The sequence below is a fragment of the Erythrolamprus reginae genome, chromosome Z (assembly GCF_031021105.1).
Source record: "Erythrolamprus reginae isolate rEryReg1 chromosome Z, rEryReg1.hap1, whole genome shotgun sequence".
Taxonomy (NCBI): domain Eukaryota; kingdom Metazoa; phylum Chordata; class Lepidosauria; order Squamata; family Dipsadidae; genus Erythrolamprus; species Erythrolamprus reginae.
The window spans coordinates 40,297,152-40,317,788 of NC_091963.1; the positions used below are offsets into that span (position 1 = coordinate 40,297,152).

Genomic DNA, 20,637 nt, shown 5'->3' on the forward strand with positions numbered 1-20,637 from the left:
TATAAACAAGAATTATCAGAGTCTAAGAAAAAGTGCATTACTTTTCTTTATTTTTAGAAAAAACATTTGTTTTGTTTTTGAAATATTTTGATCCCTTTCATTAGTCCAACTTTATTCTGCACAAGTTAATGTAAATTACTCTATATTCCATATTCAGGTAGTCATTGACTTATGACCAGAATTGAGCCCATAATTACTATTGCTAAGTGACTTAAGTGTTATGTCCCATTTTACGAACTTTCTTGCTACAGTTGTGAACTGAATTACTGCAGTTGTTAAGTTAGTAAATCGGTTGTTATGTGAATGTGGCTTACCCATTGAATGGAATGTTGTAAAGTAACAAAAGATAATAACATGATCCCAGGATACTGCAATCATCATAAATATGAATCAGTTGCTAAGCATCCAGATTTTATCATGTGACCAACAGCTATAAATTAAAAACGGCCATGAATCATTTCCCCCCAATGCCATTGTAACTTTCAATTATCTGTTGTAAGTCAAGGACTATCTGTATTTTAGTGGAACTAAATTATTTGAAGAATTATGTAGTTGGGGCAATATAAAAAGTATAGGAACATAAAATTCTGGCCACTACATCGAATTAAATTTTACTAGATTATATATTAGTTAAATACAATTTAAATTGTGTTTCTAAAATCAGTTACATTTTAAAGCAATTCACAACATAACTAAAATCATGTTAAAATGTTTAGGTTACAGTTTTACCATTAGCAAAAGTGATTCCTTAAAAATTCTATCTTAAACCTAACATGAAGTATGGGCCACATAGCTTAGGTTTTGGGATTTCATTCTAAGGTTTTTCTTATTGTGCACCTGATAAAAAGTTCTGGAGAAAGTAAATGTTTACCCATTGTTTCTGCCATTTTAACACATCTTTTTACCCATCTTTTCTGTAATTGTCCCTATTGCAACTATTGATTTTTCATAGCTTTATGGATCAAGACAGTTATGTAGTTGTGTTTTTGCATTTGTAGTTCTAATATGGAAAATATTTTAAATATTTTAAGTTATAGCCAACTTGCTTATACATCTTTTTCACTTTTCTCTCCTTTTTATATATTCCATGTGTCCCAAATCCTTTCTAAAAGATTTCCTAATTCTCCAGAACCGATTTGATTATGCACAGTATGAGGAAGGAAGAATTAAAATCCAATGTGGTCTAGATGCTCTTTTGCTACAATTACTATAAATTTTAGTTTGTATTTGTAACCTGTTCACAATATTTTCAGACAAAAGTCCCTCTGGAACAATGTTTTAATTTTAAAACAAGTGCCTTATTTTTTTCACAGAACAGCATTGAATTTTGATTTAATATTGTTTTGGATTCTGCCAATGAAATTTAGAATCCTAAGTGAAATTACATAGTTGGGCTATTACATGGGAATTACCACAATTGACAATGCTAGGAATCTACTTCTGAACAAACCAGTTCAGTATATTGGAATGACATATACTGTCATTCCAAATGCAACTATTTTTATATAAATAGCTTGTGAATCTGACAAAGAACCAAACCTGATACCACAATCCTATAGAAATATACTTGCTTAGTGGGATTTTGTTCTTAAAGTAAGAGTGAAATTAGCCTGAAATTAATTTTTCATAGTTCTTTATTTGAATATATACAGTCCATATGGAAGTTTAAATGGCTTTGTCTGAAGAACTACAATGTTTCTAGAAGTACCTGTTTTCACAAATAAAAGATAAAAAGTATTATCCACAATTTTAATTATTCTCTTCTTAAACTTGATTCTAAATTCTCCTAGCAGCACTACACAGAAAAAGTGAGTGAAAAAAACTATTTTCATTTTGAATTGCTACTATTATTGTACAATGGATTAGGTCATATATGTTTTTAATATTTATATTAAATAAAGTATAAACAAAACAATCTTCTTAAAATAGTTTTATTTTAAATATTTTAAACAAAATAGTTTTTATTATTGCATATTACTAATATATGTGATAATATAAAACAGGAATGTCAAACTAGTGTCGTCATGGCGGCATTACATGTGTTGGTTATGACCTATAAAGCCCTTCATGGCATCGGACCAGAATATCTCCGAGACCGCCTTCTGCTGCATGAATCCCAGCGACCGATTAGGTCTCACAGAGTCGGCCTTCTCCGGGTCCCGTCAACTAAACAATGTCGGTTGGCGGGCCCCAGGGGAAGAGCCTTCTCTGTGGTGGCCCCAACTGTCTGGAACCAGCTCCCCCCAGAGATTAGAACCGCCCCTACCCTCCTTGCCTTTTGTAAACTCCTCAAAACCCACCTTTGTCATCAGGCGTGGGGGAATTGATCTCCCCTGGGCCTATATAATTTATGTATGGTATGTTTGTAGGTATGTCTGCTTAAAAATGGTTTTTTTAAACTATTTTAAATTTTAAATTGTAAATTATTAGATTTGTCATGAACTGTTTTATTGTGTTGTGAGCCGCCCCGAGTCTACGGAAAGGGGCGGCATACAAATCTAATTAATAAATAAATAAATAAATAAATAAATAGATAGATAGATAGATAGATAGATAGATAGATAGATAGATAGATAGATAAATAAATAAATAAATAAACAAACAAACAAACAAACAAACAAACAAACAAGTAAATAAATAAATAAGTAAACAAGTAAGTAAGTAAATAAATAAATAATAATAATAATAATAATAATAATAATAATAATTTATTAGATTTGTATGCCGCCCCTCTCCGAAGACTCGGGGCGGCTCACAACAAGCGATAAAACAATATTGTACAGGCACAAATCTAATATTAAGAAAAAACTAAAAACCCTATCAATTTAAAAAACCAAACAGCACATACATACCAAACATAAATTATAATAAGCCTGGGGGAAAGGTGTCTCAAATCCCCCATGCCTGGCGGTATAGATGGGTCTTAAGTAGTTTACAGAAGACAAGGAGGGTGGGAGCAGTTCTAATCTCCGGGGGGAGTTGATTCCAGAGGGCCGGGGCTGCCACAGAGAAGGCTCTTCCCCTGGGGCCCGCCAGACGACTCTGTGGGACCTTATCGGCCGCTGGGATTCGTGCGGTAGTAGGCGGTTCCGGAGGTATTCTGGTCCAATGTCATGTAGGGCTTTAAAGGTCATGACCAACACTTTGAATTGTGACCGGAAACTGATCGGCAGCCAATGCAGGCCACGGAGTGTTGTAGAAACGTGGGCGAATCTGGGAAGCCCCACGATGGCTCTCGCGGCTGCGTTCTGCACGATCTGAAGTTTCCGAACACTTTTCAGAGGTAGCCTCATGTAGAGAGCATTGCAGTAATCGAACCTCGAGGTGATAAGGGCATGAGTGACTGTGAGCAATGACTCCCTGTCCAAATAGGGCCGCAACTGGTGCACCAGGCGAACCTGGGCAGACGCCCTCCTCGCCACAGCCGAAAGATAATGTTCCAATGTCAGCTGTGGGTCGAGGAGGACGCCCAAGTTGCGCACCCTCTCTGAGGGGGTCAGTAGTTCCCCCCCAGAAAAATGGACGGACAGATGGAATTGTCCTTGGGAGGCAACACCCACAGCCACTCCGTCTTGTCTGGATTGAGTTTGAGTTTGTTGACACCCATCCAGTCCCCAACAGCCTCCAGGCACCAGCACATCACTTCCACTGCTTCACTGACTGGACATGGGGTGGAGATGTACAACTGGGTATCATCCGCATATTGATGATACCTCACCCTATGCCCTTGGATGATCTCACCCAGCGGTTTCATGTAGATATTAAATAAATAAATAAATAAATAGATAGATAGATAGATAGATAGATAGATAAATAAATAAATAAATGACATCAGGATTTCCCCCCCCTTCACTAAACTGCCAGTGGGCATGGCCAGCCCATGATGCATCTGGCTTGCAGGCTATGAGTTTGACAGCCCTGATATGAAATGATAAAATATTTATGATTATAAGTATAAAAATCATACTTTAAAAGTTTGTTGCACTATGATTTTTATAATTGTACATTTTTCAATCATGTGTGCCTTATTTTATTTTGCATGCTTTATTTTGTTTTATGTAGTAAGTTTTACGTACAGAGAGTATGATGTAGTCAGATTATTAATTTATAATAAAGAATTTGAATTTGAAAAACAATCATTAAAAACTAATATCATTGAAATAGAACTGAATTATATATAAGATATATAAAACCCCTAACCATTAAAGATTTTATAAAAAAGCACAAGCAAATAATCAAAGCATCAAAAAGAAAGTCAAATATCCATATCTATTGGATTAATCAGGGGAGAAAATATCACTTTTAACCACTTTCAGAAATGCAAGAGTGTCAGAATCTCTTTGGACAAGGTGTTTTATATGGCAAGTGCTGAAATACATAAAGAAATCTTCCTTGATCCCACAAGACGACAATTTATCTATTTATTCAATTTTTTTTTGCCGCCCTTCTCCTTAGACTCAGGGCGGCTTACAACATGTTAGCAATAGCACTTTTTAACAGAACCAGCATATTGCCCCCACAAACCGGGTCTTCATTTTATCCACCTCGGAAGGATGGAAGGATGAGTCAACCTTGAAATTTGAACCGCTGACTACAGATCTACAATCAGCTTCAGTATATATTTAAGTATATATGTCACATGTTTAAGCTGAATTTGAAAATTAAGGGAGACTAGGATAGATCTATTTCGGCCTTATTTTGGCCTCATCAGCTAGCCATACCCACTGGGACTTGAACCTGCAACCTTTGCCTTGTAAGGCAGAGAATTAACCTCTAGGCTACAGTATCCAATCCCTTCATCTCTGTACCAGGGAAGGGTTACATTTTGTGTCAAATCACCCTGGTATATTGAAGGAACATCACAGCTCCTTTTTTGCCTCTCGGCCCAACCCAGGGCCATTTCCAAGGCAGTTAATTTTTATTGATAGCCGACAATTCTATCTGTATGTGTCACATGTTTAAGCTGAATTTGAAAATTAAGTATATATATAAGTATATATATATATACATATTCAGTATAATATTTAAGAGAATTTAAGGGAAAAGGGAGCTAAAGTGCACCTAATCTGTTGGACATGGTATAATAGATATAAAGCTGTAAACTCTTAGAATTAGACCTCATAGGTTTCTGATAAACAATTAGGAACATTTTTAATACAGCCACTAAATAGTAATATAATTATTCTGCATTATAGAGTTTTTCCAATCTCTTTATTTTCATCCAGAAATATTACTCATACTTTAAAAGTTTGTTGATTCATTTCAGTTGTAAAAAAGTATTTTACAACTTTTCCCAATCCATAAAATCTATTCTAATATACTTAGAATTTCATATATTTAATCTGGAAATCTGGAAATGTTACTTCTGGATTCTTAATGCTGCAGAATTCTGGAATAGTCTATCCCATGCTCATTCTTCATTGAAATTAGTGAAATATATTCTAACATTCCTTTTTCATTCCAATCTATATTTTATTTCCCTGCCCTATAGGCAGTCTCTTACAACAATTTAATTTATTTGATTTATTTGTTTAATGGCCATTCAAAGTTACAACAGCACTAAAAAAATGACTTTTTCATACTTTTTTTCATACTTATGTTTTTCATACTTATGACCTTTGTAGCATCACCATGGTCCTGTGATCAAAATTCTGATGCTTGGCAACCGATTCATATTTATGACAATTGCAGTGTCCCAGATCATGTAATCACGTTTTGCAAACTTCTGACAGGCAAAGTCAATGGAGAAGCCAGATTCACTTAACAACTATATTATTAACTTAAGAACTGTAGTGATTCATTTAACAAATGGGGCAATAATGGTCATAAATGGGACAAAATTTAATAAACAACTATTTTACCTAGCATCAGAAATTTTGGACACAATTAGTTATAATTGGACTACATATACCAGTGATGGTGAACCTTTTTTCTCTTGAGTGCCAAAAGAGCGTGTGCATGCACTATTGCACATGCGCGAGTGCCCACACCCATAATTCAATGCGGAGGGCGAAAATACCTTTCCACCACCACCACCTGGAGGCCTTCTGGAGGCTGGAAATGGCCTGTTTCCCAACTTCTGGTGGGCCCAGTAGGTTCGTGTTTCACCCTCCCCAGGCTCCAAAGGCTTTCCTGGAGCCGGAGGAGGGTAAAAACACCTCCTGCATCCCCCGAAGGATCTCTGGAAGCCAAAAACGCTATCCCAAAGCCTCCGTGGGAGCCAAAAATCAGCTGGTCAGCACATACATGCATATTGGAGCTGAGATTGGCAAAGGCTCACTTGCCATCATATATGGCTCAGCATGCCACCTGTGGCACCCGTGCCATAGGTTTTCCATCACTGACCTATACCATGAACTATAGGCTTTTGAAATTTGGAAAGAATCATGAGTCCCTTTATATAATCATTTTTAAAATTATTTTTTGATTTACCATGCCCAGATACTAGATTATACTTTGCTTCTATTCAGTCTATTGTAAACATCATGTAAACGTTATCAATGTATCTCATTTACTTGAAAATGTTTCAAAAGAACTCTAAGTAACAGAAAGTTTCACATGGATCTAAGTTTTCTCTTCAATTAGGACAATCAACATATTTCTACAATTTGACATATGAAGGGATTTCATAGGATGCTTACAATTTTAGATGGCCCAATTTGAAATTTGAAATTTTCTAAACTCCCATTATCAAAAGCTATGTTGAAGATGTCACTCATTTACTTAATCCTTTTAGGGGATTGGCCACCATCTCATCTTAAATTTCTTTTTAAAAAGTTTTTCTAAGCCGATGGCACATTTCCAAAGAAAACTTTGGGTTGCAGGCATCAATTTGTTTTGCTTTCCCCCCCACAAAGAACAATTCTGGCTATGTCAGACTCCCCCAAGGCAAGTACAACTTCCCAGAGAGTCTGTATGGCTGGGACACAATCTTTATTCTAATTCAAGAATCATAGTAATAAGCTATTTTGGCTGAATATGAGTTTCTCCTGTGTGAATTCAAACCCAGAAGCTTCTCTTCCCATGGTTCCCTCCGTGACATGATAACATGACCTTTATTTTTCAAAACAGTTTTGAATACCAGTTGCTTATTTACATTATTGGTCCTTATTTACATGGCTTAGGACCAGGTTACCTAAGTGACAATCTCGAGCCTCATGTATCCCAGCAACTGGTCAGAGCCCACAGAATCGGCCTTCTCCAAGTCCCATCAGCCAAGCAATACCGGCTGGTGGGTCCTAGGGGAATGTCCTTCTCTGTGGCAGCTCCGACCCTCTGGAATCAAATTCCCTACCCTCATTTCACTGCCTTTACTTTCCTGGCCTTATGGAAGGCCTTAAAACCTTATCTTTCCTAGCAGGCCTGGGGGCACTGAACTTTAATATCTTACCCTGGCCTTCAGTATGATTGTCTGTGTGAATGGGTAGGGCTGTATGATTTTGTAATTGGGTCTATGAGATTATTTTAAATATTGAACTTTTGAATGGTTTTTTGTATTTTTATATTGTGAGCCACCCTGACTCCTCAGAGAAGGGCAGCATACAAAATAAATAAATGAATAAATAAATGAATAAATAAATGAATAAATAAATGAATAAATGAATGAATAAATGAATGAATAAATAAATAAATGAATAAATAAAATAAATAAAATAAATAAAGTAAATAAAGTAAATAAAGTAAATAAAATAAATAAAATAAATAAAATAAAATAAATAAAATAAATAAAATAAATAAAATAAATAAAATAAATAAAATAAATAAAATAAATAAAATAAATAAAATATAAACAAAACAAACAAAACAAAAAAACAAACAAACAAACAAACAAACAAATAAATAAATAAATAGTATTTCTGATCTGGGAAAAATAAATAATAATGAACCTTGACAAAATGGGTCACATGCGTAGACTTTCAAATAAAGACAATCGGAGATCAGTGCTTTCTTGTGCAAAGTATACTAGCTTGCTATAGCAAAGTTAAGTGGGTTCCAAGAGAAGTGCCTGAAGATAGATCAGTGTCAGCAGATATGTACATATAATTTTATCCCATTATTTCTATTATCTAATGCAACAAAAACAAATAATTGTGAATGCAGGGTCATGTAACTGTTTAAAGATTGTTTACCTTTGATATTATAAAGCAAAAGTTTCATTGCATATTTATCATATTTAACTGAAGTAAATTTTCTAACCGAAAGAAAAATGTGCAAAATTCCTTTTTCACAAGTCGAGTTCCTCTGCATTCTTAAGATATTTTGACACAACATTTCTAAATAGCACACCAGAATTCACAATTCTGGAAAATAATGCCTATGAATACGGAAGATGCCCACATAAGGACAGATGGCAATCTTTTTGCTTTGTCCTTAGAGAAGGCAGGAAATGACTCTAATAACGTTTGAATACAAATTATTCAAAACCCTATAAATTTTACCACAGGTAGTCCTCAACTTACAATGGTTCATTTAGTGACTGATACAACGGCACTGAAAAATGTAAGTTATGATAGTTTTTTCATACGTATGATCATTGTAGCATCCTCATGGTCACATGATCACAATTCACATGCCTGACCTTCTTCGCAGGTCACATGCAACCTTTTGATAAGCAAAGTCAATGCGGAAGCCACGTTTACTTAACAACCATATTACCAACATCTCAGCTGCAGCTATTCACTTAACAACTATTGCAAGAAAGGTCATAAAATGTGGCAAACAAATGTCTCACTTATCAACAGAAATGTTGGGCCGTAAGTAGAGGACTACCTATATTGATCAATAATTGCAGCTAATTTGATACAATAGCTTCCATCCCCCCCAAAAGATAAAGGAAAAAAATTGTTTGTATCTAATTTTTCCATCTGAGAATTTTATAGGTATACATCAAAGAAAAAAATTCTGAGAAATTAAAACATATATAATCTGCATCTCAATTCTCCACCTCCAGGAGAATTCTATAATTATATAATTATATAGCAGAGAGAGAGAGCGAGAGAGAGAGAGAGGGAGGAGAGGGAGGGTGAGAGAGAAGGGAGAGGGAAATACCTCTACACATTAACATTTCTGAGACACAGTTTTGTACAGTTTTGATATATGTTAAATTTATGCTGGTGGTGCTACAGCAGCAACATAATGAATTATTTCTCCATAAATGACACAATTTTTTTTTTTTAATGATTGCTATGGGGACACTACAATTATTTCTGCTGCTTCATTTACAATTTTATGCATGGTATGTTTGCACGTATAATTGGTTTTTTATATAATGGGTTTTTAACTGTTTTTTAATATTGGATTTTGTTATTTACTGTTTACTGCTATTGTTAGCCGCCCCGAGTCTGCGGAGAGGGGCGGCATACAACTCCAAATAATAAATAAATAATAAATAAATTTGTTGCTTCATTTCTTCTTCCTCTATCCCTCTTTCTCTGCTTCCATCTGTCTGTCTGTCTCGGACTTTGTCTCTGTCTCTTTCTGTGTTTCTCCCTCTCCATTTCTGTCTCTTTCTACCTTACTCTGCGTCTGTCTTTTTTCATCTCTGTCTCTTTGTCTCTCTTTTTGTCTCTGTGTGTTTGCATGTGAGTGTGTGTTTGGGACCATAACTTTCCTAATAAAAGCTTGAAGGTAAAGTTCTGAGCATATGGCAATTGTAGCCTGCACTTGACATTATGATTATTACAGCACACACATATATCATGGGACCAAAATTCAGGTCCTTTGGAGCCTACCCATAAGAGAAGTTCAATCCCCTTCCACATACCTATTTCTATCCCGTTTGTGCTCTTTTAACTGCCCTACCTGTTGTTACCCCAGCCGCTCCACTCTAACCCCTGCCATTCCTAACTGCCTTTTGTCATTTTCTTCCTCCCGTTGCTGATGTGGCAAGCCTGCCCTGCCCCTTCGTGAGGCAGCCTGCGGTCTCCCTGAAGCAATGGGAAGACTGTGCGTGGCCTGCGGAAGACCTTGCATTGCTGTCAGTTGCCTCACAAAAAGCCAATCAGAACCTGCCTTGTCAGCAGCAGGAGAAGCAAATGGCAAACGTGGGGTGGCAGAAGAAGCTGGGGCAGAAAGGTTCGTGACAATGGTAGGGAGCAGGACAGTCAGGGCAGCAGCATGCAGGATAGCCAATAGGGAATAGATTTTGAGGAAGACATAGGCAGGTGAGGGGAAGTAGTGGCAAGTGTAGGCAGGGCAGAAGAAGTGTGAGATCCTGGTGTAATGATTACCAAGACTGCCATCGCTAAGCAGTATAGTCATATAATGTTTCACCTACAGAGTCCATTTCTTAGTAATGGATATTCCATTCTCAATTAATGTTATTCAGCAAGGACTACCTGTATTAATTATATCTTTCAGTGACCTTTCTATTCTTCTTCTCTTGTTTATCTAATAATATTTTGGATTAAAGTCAATTGGTTGATTAAATGTTGTATCTGATGTACAATTAAATTACAAGTTGTTCTTTATGCTGCATACTTTTTTATTTTGCTCTTAAGAGACCTTGGTGCTTTTTTTTAACTTCAGAGAATTAATGTGATTTATTTCTACTTTAGACCATACCTTCATTTTTATTGTTAAATAAATGGGTTTCCTTAGAAACCATCTTTTGAGTTGCTCCATTATCATTTGAGATCAGAGATTTAGATAGTAGATTTATATTTGTCAGTGTGAATCCCAGATTGATGGCTTCATAATCATTTCATGTCTGGTTTGTGATTTGAATAAGCAACCAGCAGGTGGCTGACCTTGGCTAATTTTGCAGAAACTAAGTACAGTGATACCTCGTCTTACAAACACCTTGTCATACAAACTTTTTGAGATACAAACCCGGGGTTTAAGATTTTTTTGCCTCTTCTTACAAACTATTTTCACCTTACAAACCCACCGCCGCCGCTGGAATGCCCCGCCTCCGGACTTCCATTGCCAGCGAAGCACCCGTTTTTGCACTGCTGGGATTCCCCTGAGGCTCCCCTCCATGGGAAACCCCACCTCCAGACTTCCGTTGCCAGCGAAGCACTTGTTTTTGCAATGCTGGGATTCCCCTGCTGGAATTCCCCTGCAGCATCGCAAAAACACAGAAGTCCGAAGGGGTATCCTAGCAGCGCAAAAATGGGCGCTTCGGCTGGCAAAAGGGGTGAATTTTTGGGCTTGCACGCATTAATCGCTTTTCCATTGATTCCTATGGGAAACATAGTTTCGTCTTACAAACTTTTTACCTTAAGAACCTCGTCCCGGAACCAATTAAGTTTGTAAGACAAGGTATCACTGTAGTACTAAATTTTAGCCCCGATGGGTCAAAATGATAAAATGTGGGGCCTGTGGATTAGAGTGGGACAGAATATAAAAATAAAAATTCCAGAAAACAATAGCAAATTACTTCAGTACTGTAATCAGGAAAGGAATATAATTACATCCATAATCACTAAGAATCTAGCTTAATTCAAGGCACCCCACTGAGCACAGAAATCCTAAATGCAATTTTAATTTATTGGAAATAAAAGTGAAGTGAAACATTGGGCCATTTAGCTCAGTACTGCCTATATTGATAAATATCAGCTCCATAGGATTTCATATTGGGTATTTCAGGAACTGATTTTCGAAACATTCACATGCTCAGGAATAAGAACTTTTGAAACAGATATAGTTAGAGGAATGATTATGTTACTCTTATGGAGCTTTGTTTTAGTTAATGATGTTGCATGAAAAATGTGTTCTCTGTAACTGACATAAAATTAACAGAGAACGAACAGCTTAATGGAATACAAAAAAGGGGAAAATCAGATAATTTATAGGTGGAATGAGATTAATTGTGTTTCTGTTTATTTATACTATTTCTGTGTATCTGTTTATTTAAACTATAGAAGCATCATAGCAATAAGTCATTAATTAAAACACCACCACAGAACATAGTATAATCCTTTCTCGGACTATGTTTCAGAAAAACTTATTCCTCTACATGAGAAAGTAAATTTCATATATGTAAAAAGGTATATGATCTGACATAAAAAAACATATAGCCCCTCCCTGGTACAGAGCTGAAAGGGATCAGATCTGGTGGCCTAGAGGTTAATTCTCTGCCTTACAAGGCAGAAGCTGCATGATCAAATCCCAGTAAGGGTGTGGCTAGCTGATGAGGCCAGAACAAGGCCAAAATGGTGTCACCCTAGTCTCCCGTAATTTTAAAAATTCAACAAAAAAACATGTGATACATACAAAAATATAGTTTGTCGGCTATAAATAAATTAACTGCCTTGAAATGGCCCTGAGTTGTGCCTAGAGGCAAAAAGGAACTGTGACATTCCTTCAATATACCAGGGTGATCCGACATTAAAAACATATAGCCCCTCCCTGGTACAGAGCTGAAAGGGATCAGATCTGGTGGCCTAGAGGTTAATTCTCTGCCTTACAAGGCAGAACCTGCTGGATCAAATCTCAGTAAGGGTGTGGCTAGCTGATGAGGCCAGAACAAGCCCAAAATGGTGCCATCCTAGTCTCCCTTAATTTTAAAAATTCAGCAAAAAAACATGTGATATATATATATACATATATGTGTGTGTGTGTGTGTGATACATACATACATACCTATATATAATGTATATACAATATATGTATGTATGTATGTACTTAGCAAGCAGTTTTTATTAGCAATTTCAACATCAATTCTCTTGATAATTATTTTAAATGCTAAAATTAACTGTATTGTGAGTATGGATGAATGGGGATTACAATGGAGAGATTTGATAAAAGAAATTTAAAAAGGATCATGTTGTCATTGAGAGAAAACAGGCAGGGTGAATAAATGGACAGTGTCTTTATCAGACAAAAACTCAGATAATTAATTCTCCATGCTGTTATGTAGGCTAATTCTAGAAATATCTTTTTAAAAGATAATTATTGTTATTCAGTAGGGATATATATTATACAAATGTTGCAATTATAATTATATTTTATTTTGCATATTCTTATGTCTATTTTGAACTTGGTTTGATCTAACATGAGGTGACTTACAACCCTACTTGGAACATCATTAGTTTATTCTCTATCCATACCTGTCTTTCAGTGAGATCCAGGTTCACAGCTATTTCGTATCTCCGCAGCCTGGTGAGGTAGTTATGATGGGCAAACTCTGCTTCTAACTCTCTGATTTGTTCTTTGGTGAAAGCTGTTCTTTCTTTTCTTGGTTTGCTATTGACCTCAGATTTATAATTTCCCTCTTGAGAATCTGAAACAAAGACAAAAATCAGGTCTGGAGTCAGGAAAATTCTACAATTTATTGGCAAGGAAATATTACATGTGGAAATATTGTTAAAGATTAAAACAGTAAATATTTTATCATAAAAATAGAGGTAATACACATGTTTCTAAAGCTATTAAAGTTGACTGGAGTATCATACAATACAAACTCTGCCACTGCCTTACTGATGTCAATACTAAACATCACTTAAGTTATTGATTTGCTGTTTTGGAATTTTATTACTGTTTTATTTTTTGGTTTGATTATAAATGCAATTTATCCTGAGTTGCTTAAATAAATACATTGAAATGAATCTACAACACATTCCATATCAAATATTAAGGAGACAATCATATGTAAATTATAAGGTCATTTGGCGACATTGTGCTGTTAATCTTAATGACAGAATAATTATGTATCTTCATATATGTATACTTATGTATGTATCTTATATAAGATCCATTTCCATATCAATTTAAAAATGCCTTTGATTATTTGATCCCTATTTCTGTTCTTTGCTTCTTTGAATTTCCTTTTTTAAAAATTTGACGGATACTGATTCTATGAAAAAGTAAGCACAAAACCCTTGGACTTTACAGCATATTGTTAATTTATGGAAATTATTAGGAAGTCATCCCATGTGACATGCTCTTAAACTATGATTCAGTTATCAGATTTCTTTGTCCTCCCTACCCCCAATTTTCTAGCTATTTGTTTCTAATCTTGGCTATGCTATCTGCTGTAAATCCAAAATTAGCTAGTGTTCCACAAGAGAATCACTGGTCAACTTTTGGCTTCATGAACCATCTTAAAAATGTCACAGATAAATTCACACTTCGGCTGATGATTTAAATAGAAACTGCTTCAGCTTCCAAAAAGACAGTCTCATAAGCAGAATCTTTAGGACACTGAAGGATACAACATCAGCATTCTGCAGATTATCTTGTTCTGACCCAAAATATTTAACGACCGTAACTTCTTTTAAGCTGTAAAAGACTTGGATCCATATTAAATAACATTCTTTAGAGAAACAATGGAAAAAATAATAGTTTTTTAAAGGATATTTTTGTGGTAATCTAATTATCATTGGTTCAAGTGGTAGCCACTTCAATTTTTGCCCAGGTTCGCTTTGTGCACCATTTGCGACCCTACTTGGACTGGGAGTCACTGCTCACAGTCACTCATGCCCTCATCACCTCGAAACTCGACTACTGTAATGCTCTCTACATGGGGCTACCTTTGAAAAATGTTCGGAAACTTCAGATCGTGCAGAATGCAGCTGCGAGAGGAATCATGGGCTTTCCCAAATATGCCCACGTTACACCAACACTCCGCAGTCTGCAATGGTTGCCGATCAGTTTCCGATCACAATTCAGAGTGTTGGTTATGACCTATAAAGCCCTTCATGGCACCGGACCAGATTATCTCAGGGACCGCCTTCTGCTGCACGAATCCCAGCGACCAGTTAGGTCCCACAGAGTGGATCTTCTCTGGGTCCCGTCAACTAAAGAATGTCACTTGGCGGGACCCAGGGGAAGATATTGCAGTAATACTCCAGTAAGTAAAACTGCAGTAACAAGCAGTATTTTTTCAATGGGAGCTAAACCACAATGTCAAAAAATATGCTAATATTTTAAAGTTCTTCTGAATGCAAATTAAGTACTGTATTTGGAAATATTGCAAATAAGAAAAATGTTGCAATTTATTGTTTAGTAAGTGCGTACCAATGCTTATGTATGCATTGAATGATATTTACCTACACAAAATTATGTAGTTTATTGCCATACAAATCAGATAAGAGTGTTTGCCTCTGAAGTATTCACATGTATGAAATAAGACCATATGTCAAAAATCTTAATATCTGGGAAAGGAAAAAAAAACATATCTGGAAAAGCAATTCTAAGCGATTTTGAAAAAGAGTTGAATGAAAGAAAGTAAGGAAGAAAAACTATATAATTTCAATGGAAGAGAACATACATGTGTTAATTTTAAAAGATCAACAACAAATCAACAGTGTTCAGTGGAAGCCATGCCTATTTGTGTGTCAAGTAAGAAGGATGGAATGCTTGACAATCATTGTTTTAACTTCTAACATCTGACTGGGTTTCCACATAGAGTTCAGCTCTCTTATGTGTGAATCGTATAAACTATAATAAATAATATAGTAATCCATTAAATGCATTAAAAAATAAACTTTGGAATACAGTATAGACAGTATTTAGACACGCACCTAATGAAAGCAAGATAAGTATCCCTGTTTTCCCCAAAATAAGACATCCCCTGATAATAAGCCCAATCAGGCTTTTGAGTGCATGGCAATAAGGCCAAGCACTTATTTCAGGGTTCAAAAAATAATAAGACAGTCTTTTTTTTCTGGGTGGGGGGGGGACAGTAGAAATACATGGGAAAAGGAGAGGATATAAATATAATATTTGGGTTTTGCTGGCTTTAAAAAACGATGCTAGAGGGAATGTGATCAAAATTGGTAACCAATCATTCAATCAAACTGTATTAGTCACAGACCAGCAAATAAAAGCATTAAAGCAATAATGATAGTAAAAAACATAAAAATAAAAGAGAGAATAATTGATTGATTTTTTAAAAAATATTGATAAAATTAGGGGCCATGTATAATTAATAATGGCAGAAAAGGATGTTTTTTTGTCTTTTTAAATTTAGAATGCCAAGTCATCAGACAAAACCAATAAAACCAGAGTTGCCAAGGAAAACTCTATTTTAGACCACATGCATTAAATTCATGGCATTGACAACTAAGCCTGGATAACTTTCAAGAAAATTCACAGAGGAATTTTTTTTTTAGTGATTACGTGTTTAAGGTTTTCTTGAATCAGAGACAGTTCATCTTTCAGGTAAAAAAATTGCTGATAGATAGTAAGAGTAGATTAATGCCATTATCATCTGTTTCTGAGCTTTTCAGGGAAATTCTTTTGGGGTGTCAGATTTATGAAACCTCTTAGGTTTTGGTCTAGTTTGAATAACTTGTCTCGTGATTTAGCTCCTTTATCTGCTTCATTAGGTGCCCTGGCTATAGTTATATTATATAACCAACATGTGGGTCAGGCATGCCTACAAAGGGACAAAATGACAGGCACAACTGTGAATCAAATCCTCACCCTTTGAACATACAACAGAATCACAAATAGAAAAGGAAAGGACTTCAATCTGCAGCTGTGTCCACCATATTGGACTTCATTAATTATGGATGTTTCTGGTGTAGATTATTTCTTCATACTTACAATCAGGGATGGGTTCTACTTACCTTCCCCACTGGTTTGCATCACTACGAAAGTATACATTGCACAAACAAACCACTTCCCGGAAATGACCCTCTGTGCATGGGCAGTATTTTTTTTTAAAAAAACCGTCTGTGCATAGACAGAAGTAAAAAACAAGATGGCAACACCATAGGCAAGAACCAGCTCATGGGCGTGGTGGGCCTGAGTTGCTGCCAGTTCCAGCGACCCAGGCCTCCAAGTAACTATATAGAACTGGTCCCAACTGAGAGGAACCGACTTCTGCTTAAAATAGCTTGCCAGACAAAACAATTGCCGGACTTGATGTGTCATTTTACAGTTGTTTTATACTTTTACACTTATTCATAAAATAAAGATTAGTGATAAGCAATTGTGAAAGTTTCATATTTTAAACTTTAGCAAGTAATAAATTGCTGGTGTATTTCTCCATTGAATAATATGAATCATAGCAACAACAACAAAAAAAGGATTATTTGCATTGTAAATTGAGTGATTTGGTAAGAATGCACAACAGGTCATTATGTCAATTCAGAAAGATCCGATTAGAAGCTAAAACATACTAAGTACTAAGTAGCAATGTTTCATTGGCAGTTTCATTGTGCAACACTGAATATTCATAGACTTGAAGGCTTGGCAAAGTCTTTATATCATGACTGTTCATCTCTGTTTTCATCTCTGCATGATGGCTTGTTTTGTTCTCAGTCATTTATTTTATGTCATAGAAACATAGAAACATAGAAGACTGACGGCAGAAAAAGACCCCATGGTCCATCTAGTCTGCCCTTTTCCTATTTCCTGTATTTTATCTTACAATGGATATATGTTTATCCCAGACATGTTTAAATTCGGTTACTGTGGATTTACCAACCACGTCTGCTGGAAGTTTGTTCCAAGGATCTACTACTCTTTCAGTAAAATAATACTTTCTCATGTTGCCTTTGATCTTTCCCCCAACTAACTTCAGATTGTGTCCCCTTGTTCTTGTGTTCACTTTCCTGTTAAAAACACTTCCCTCCTGAACCCTATTTAACCCTTTAACATATTTAAATGTTTCGATCATGTCCCCCCTTTTCCTTCTGTCTTCCAGACTATACAGATTGAGTACATTAAGTCTTTCCTGATACGTTTTATACTTCAGACCTTCCACCATTCTTGTAGCCCGTCTTTGGACCCGTTCAATTTTGTCAATATCTTTTTGTAGGTGAGGTCTCCAGAACTGAACACAGTACTCCAAATGTGGTCTCACCAGCGCTCTATATAAGGGGATCACAATCTCCCTCTTCCTGCTTGTTATACCTCTAGCTATGCAGCCAAGCATCCTACTTGCCTTTCCTACTGCCCGACCACACTGCTCACCCATTTTGAGACTGTCAGAAATCACTACCCCTAAATCCTTCTCTTCTGAAGTTTTTGCTAACACAGAACTGCCAATGCAATACTCAGATTTAGGATTCCTTTTCCCCAAGTGCATTATTTTACATTTGGAAACATTAAACTGCAGTTTCCATTGCTTTGACCATTTATCTAGTAACGCTAAATCATTTACCATATTACAGACCCCTCCAGGAATATCAACCCTATTGCACACTTTAGAGTCATCGGCAAATAGGCAAACCTTCCCTACCAAACCTTCCCCTATGTCACTCACAAACATATTAAAAAGAATAGGACCCAGAACAGACCCTTGTGGCACACCGCTTGTAACCTGTCTCTGCTCAGAATACTCGCCATTAACAATAACTCTCTGATGTCTATGCTTCAGCCAGCTTGAAATCCACTGAACTATCCAGGGATTAAGTCCAATCTTCACTAATTTATCTATCAGCTCTTTATGTGGAACCGTATCAAAGGCTTTGCTGAAGTCCAGATAGGCAATATCCACGGCACCACCTTGATCCAACACCTTTGTGACATAGTCAAAGAACTCAATGAGATTAGTCTGACACGATTTGCCTTCAGTAAAGCCATGCTGATTTGGGTCCAATAAGTTATTGTTTTTTAGATGCTGATTTATCCTCTTTTTGAGTAGAGTCTCCATCATTTTAACTACAACTGATGTCAAGCTAACTGGCCTGTAGTTTCCAGCTTCTTCTCTACTGCCCTTCTTGTGGATAGGCACAACACTGGCCATTCTCCAATCCTCAGGAACATCTCCTGTTAACAGGGATTGGTTAAACAAATCAGTCAGGGGGGTAGCAATGACAGATCTGAGTTCTTTAAGAACTCTGGGATGGATGCCATCTGGACCCATTGCCTTATTTATCTTTAATCTTTCAAGTTCTTCTAAGACATCGGCTTCTAAGATCACTGGAGCTGAATCCGTACAGCTGGAAGCAATGCTATATCCCTCTATAGTATTATTTTGTAAGGTGTTCTTTGAGAAAACTGAACAGAAGTAGCTATTGAAATCGTCAGCGATCTCCTTATTCCCATTAATGCATGTATTATTCCCGGTACTAAGCTTTGTGATGCTGCAGTTTTTCTTCTTCCTATCACTAATATATCTGAAGAAGGTTTTATCCCCCTTCTTTACAGATTTTGCTATTTCTTCCTCTTTTGAGGCTTTAGCAGCATATATTATCTGTTTCGCCTCCTTCTGTCTCATTTTATACACCTCTCTATCAGCTATACTTCCAGACTCTTTATACCTCCTATAGGCAGCCTTTTTTTCATTGACTATAGCCCTTACATCATTGCTAAACCATAGCGGTTTCTTCTTCCTTTTACCTTTAGTTACTTGCTTTACCTAAAGTCTTGTGGCTTTTAAGATGGCCTTTTTTAATACAGTCCACTGGGTGCTCGCTCCTGCCATTTTATCCCTCCCCTTTAATTCATTATTTAAATATTCCCCCATTGCATTAAAATTTGTTTTTCTGAAATCCAGTACTTTGGTTGCAGTATAGGATTGCTCACAATCAGTTTTTACATCAAACCACAAACATAGATGGTCGCTGCAACCTAAATTTTCTCCCACCTTGACCTCTGAAACCCGATTCCCATTTGTAAAAACTAAATCTAGAATATTCTCCCCTCTAGTTGGTGTCTTAACTAGCTGTGCCATAGCTGCTCCTGTAAAGGCCTCTACTATATTCTTACTTTTGCATGTAAGGGCACTGGGGATATTCCAGTCAACATCAGGCATGTTGAAATCACCCATAACCACAATATCTCCCTTTACTGCCATTAGGGTAATCTCATCCACCATCTTGTTGTCATTAATTAAAATCTTTATAGATATATTGAAATGCATTTTCATACAAAATTAATCATAATTAATAATAGTGTACAAGATTGTTTACTATTTAATCATGATTAACAGTTAATAATGATAAAATAAAAATAGCTACAGGTATCATTTTTTAAGCTATCCACATATAGCCATACAATAGAAGGGAATTCTTGCTGAAATTTATATCATTTTTTCATAATTTGTATCAAAAAAATAAATGAAAAAGAGATTGTCATAAGAAAATAATGATATACTTTAAAAAAGAAAACTATGTGATAGTCTAACTGATATGATACTCTTTTTCATGCCGGTTTTTTCCAGATATATTAAACTATAACTTCTACTTACCTTACACAATTTCTAGAGAAGGTTCTTCTATCATACAAACTGGAAAATTAAAGTGACAAAAAGTGATCTGCCAGAGCTTTAAGCCTGACTTACAATTAAAGTGAAAAACCTTTCCCTAATTTGTATAGTTTCTGTAATATTACTATGAAATCCTTACCAAAAATATTGCTTATAATGTCGCATGCTGAATATATTTCTAATAGACAAAACATGATGAATTTTGACTTTACTGAAGTATTTGAGATATAAAATGAATTTAAAAATTACAATATATCTAATATTTAATTGAATGACATATTGACATATATAACAAGGGGTGTGCTGCTGCCCGGATGGGGTAGGGAGAACGCAGTTTGGTAGCAAAAATGGATCTCCATCCCAAATCACCCAATTTGCACTGAAAGATCTTGAAAGAAAATGCACAAGCCATGCCCACAGTGTGGTAGTAAAAATTTTGGTAGCCCCTCACTGTATATTATTGACATATTTGACATATTATAATATTCAAGTGAGTAAGAAATGGGTAAAGCTAACATAAACAAAATATA

General features: G+C 35.9%; 1 protein-coding gene across 1 annotated transcript in view; it reads right to left on the bottom strand.

Moving 5' to 3' along the window:
* MEOX2 (mesenchyme homeobox 2) overlaps positions 1 to 20,637 on the bottom strand; it is a 70,155-nt gene that overhangs the window by 11,618 nt on the left and 37,900 nt on the right. The window contains exon 2 of the mRNA XM_070730134.1: positions 13,053 to 13,225. Coding sequence (XP_070586235.1) covers positions 13,053 to 13,225 — 173 coding nt within the window. The remainder of the gene's footprint in view (positions 1 to 13,052; positions 13,226 to 20,637) is intronic.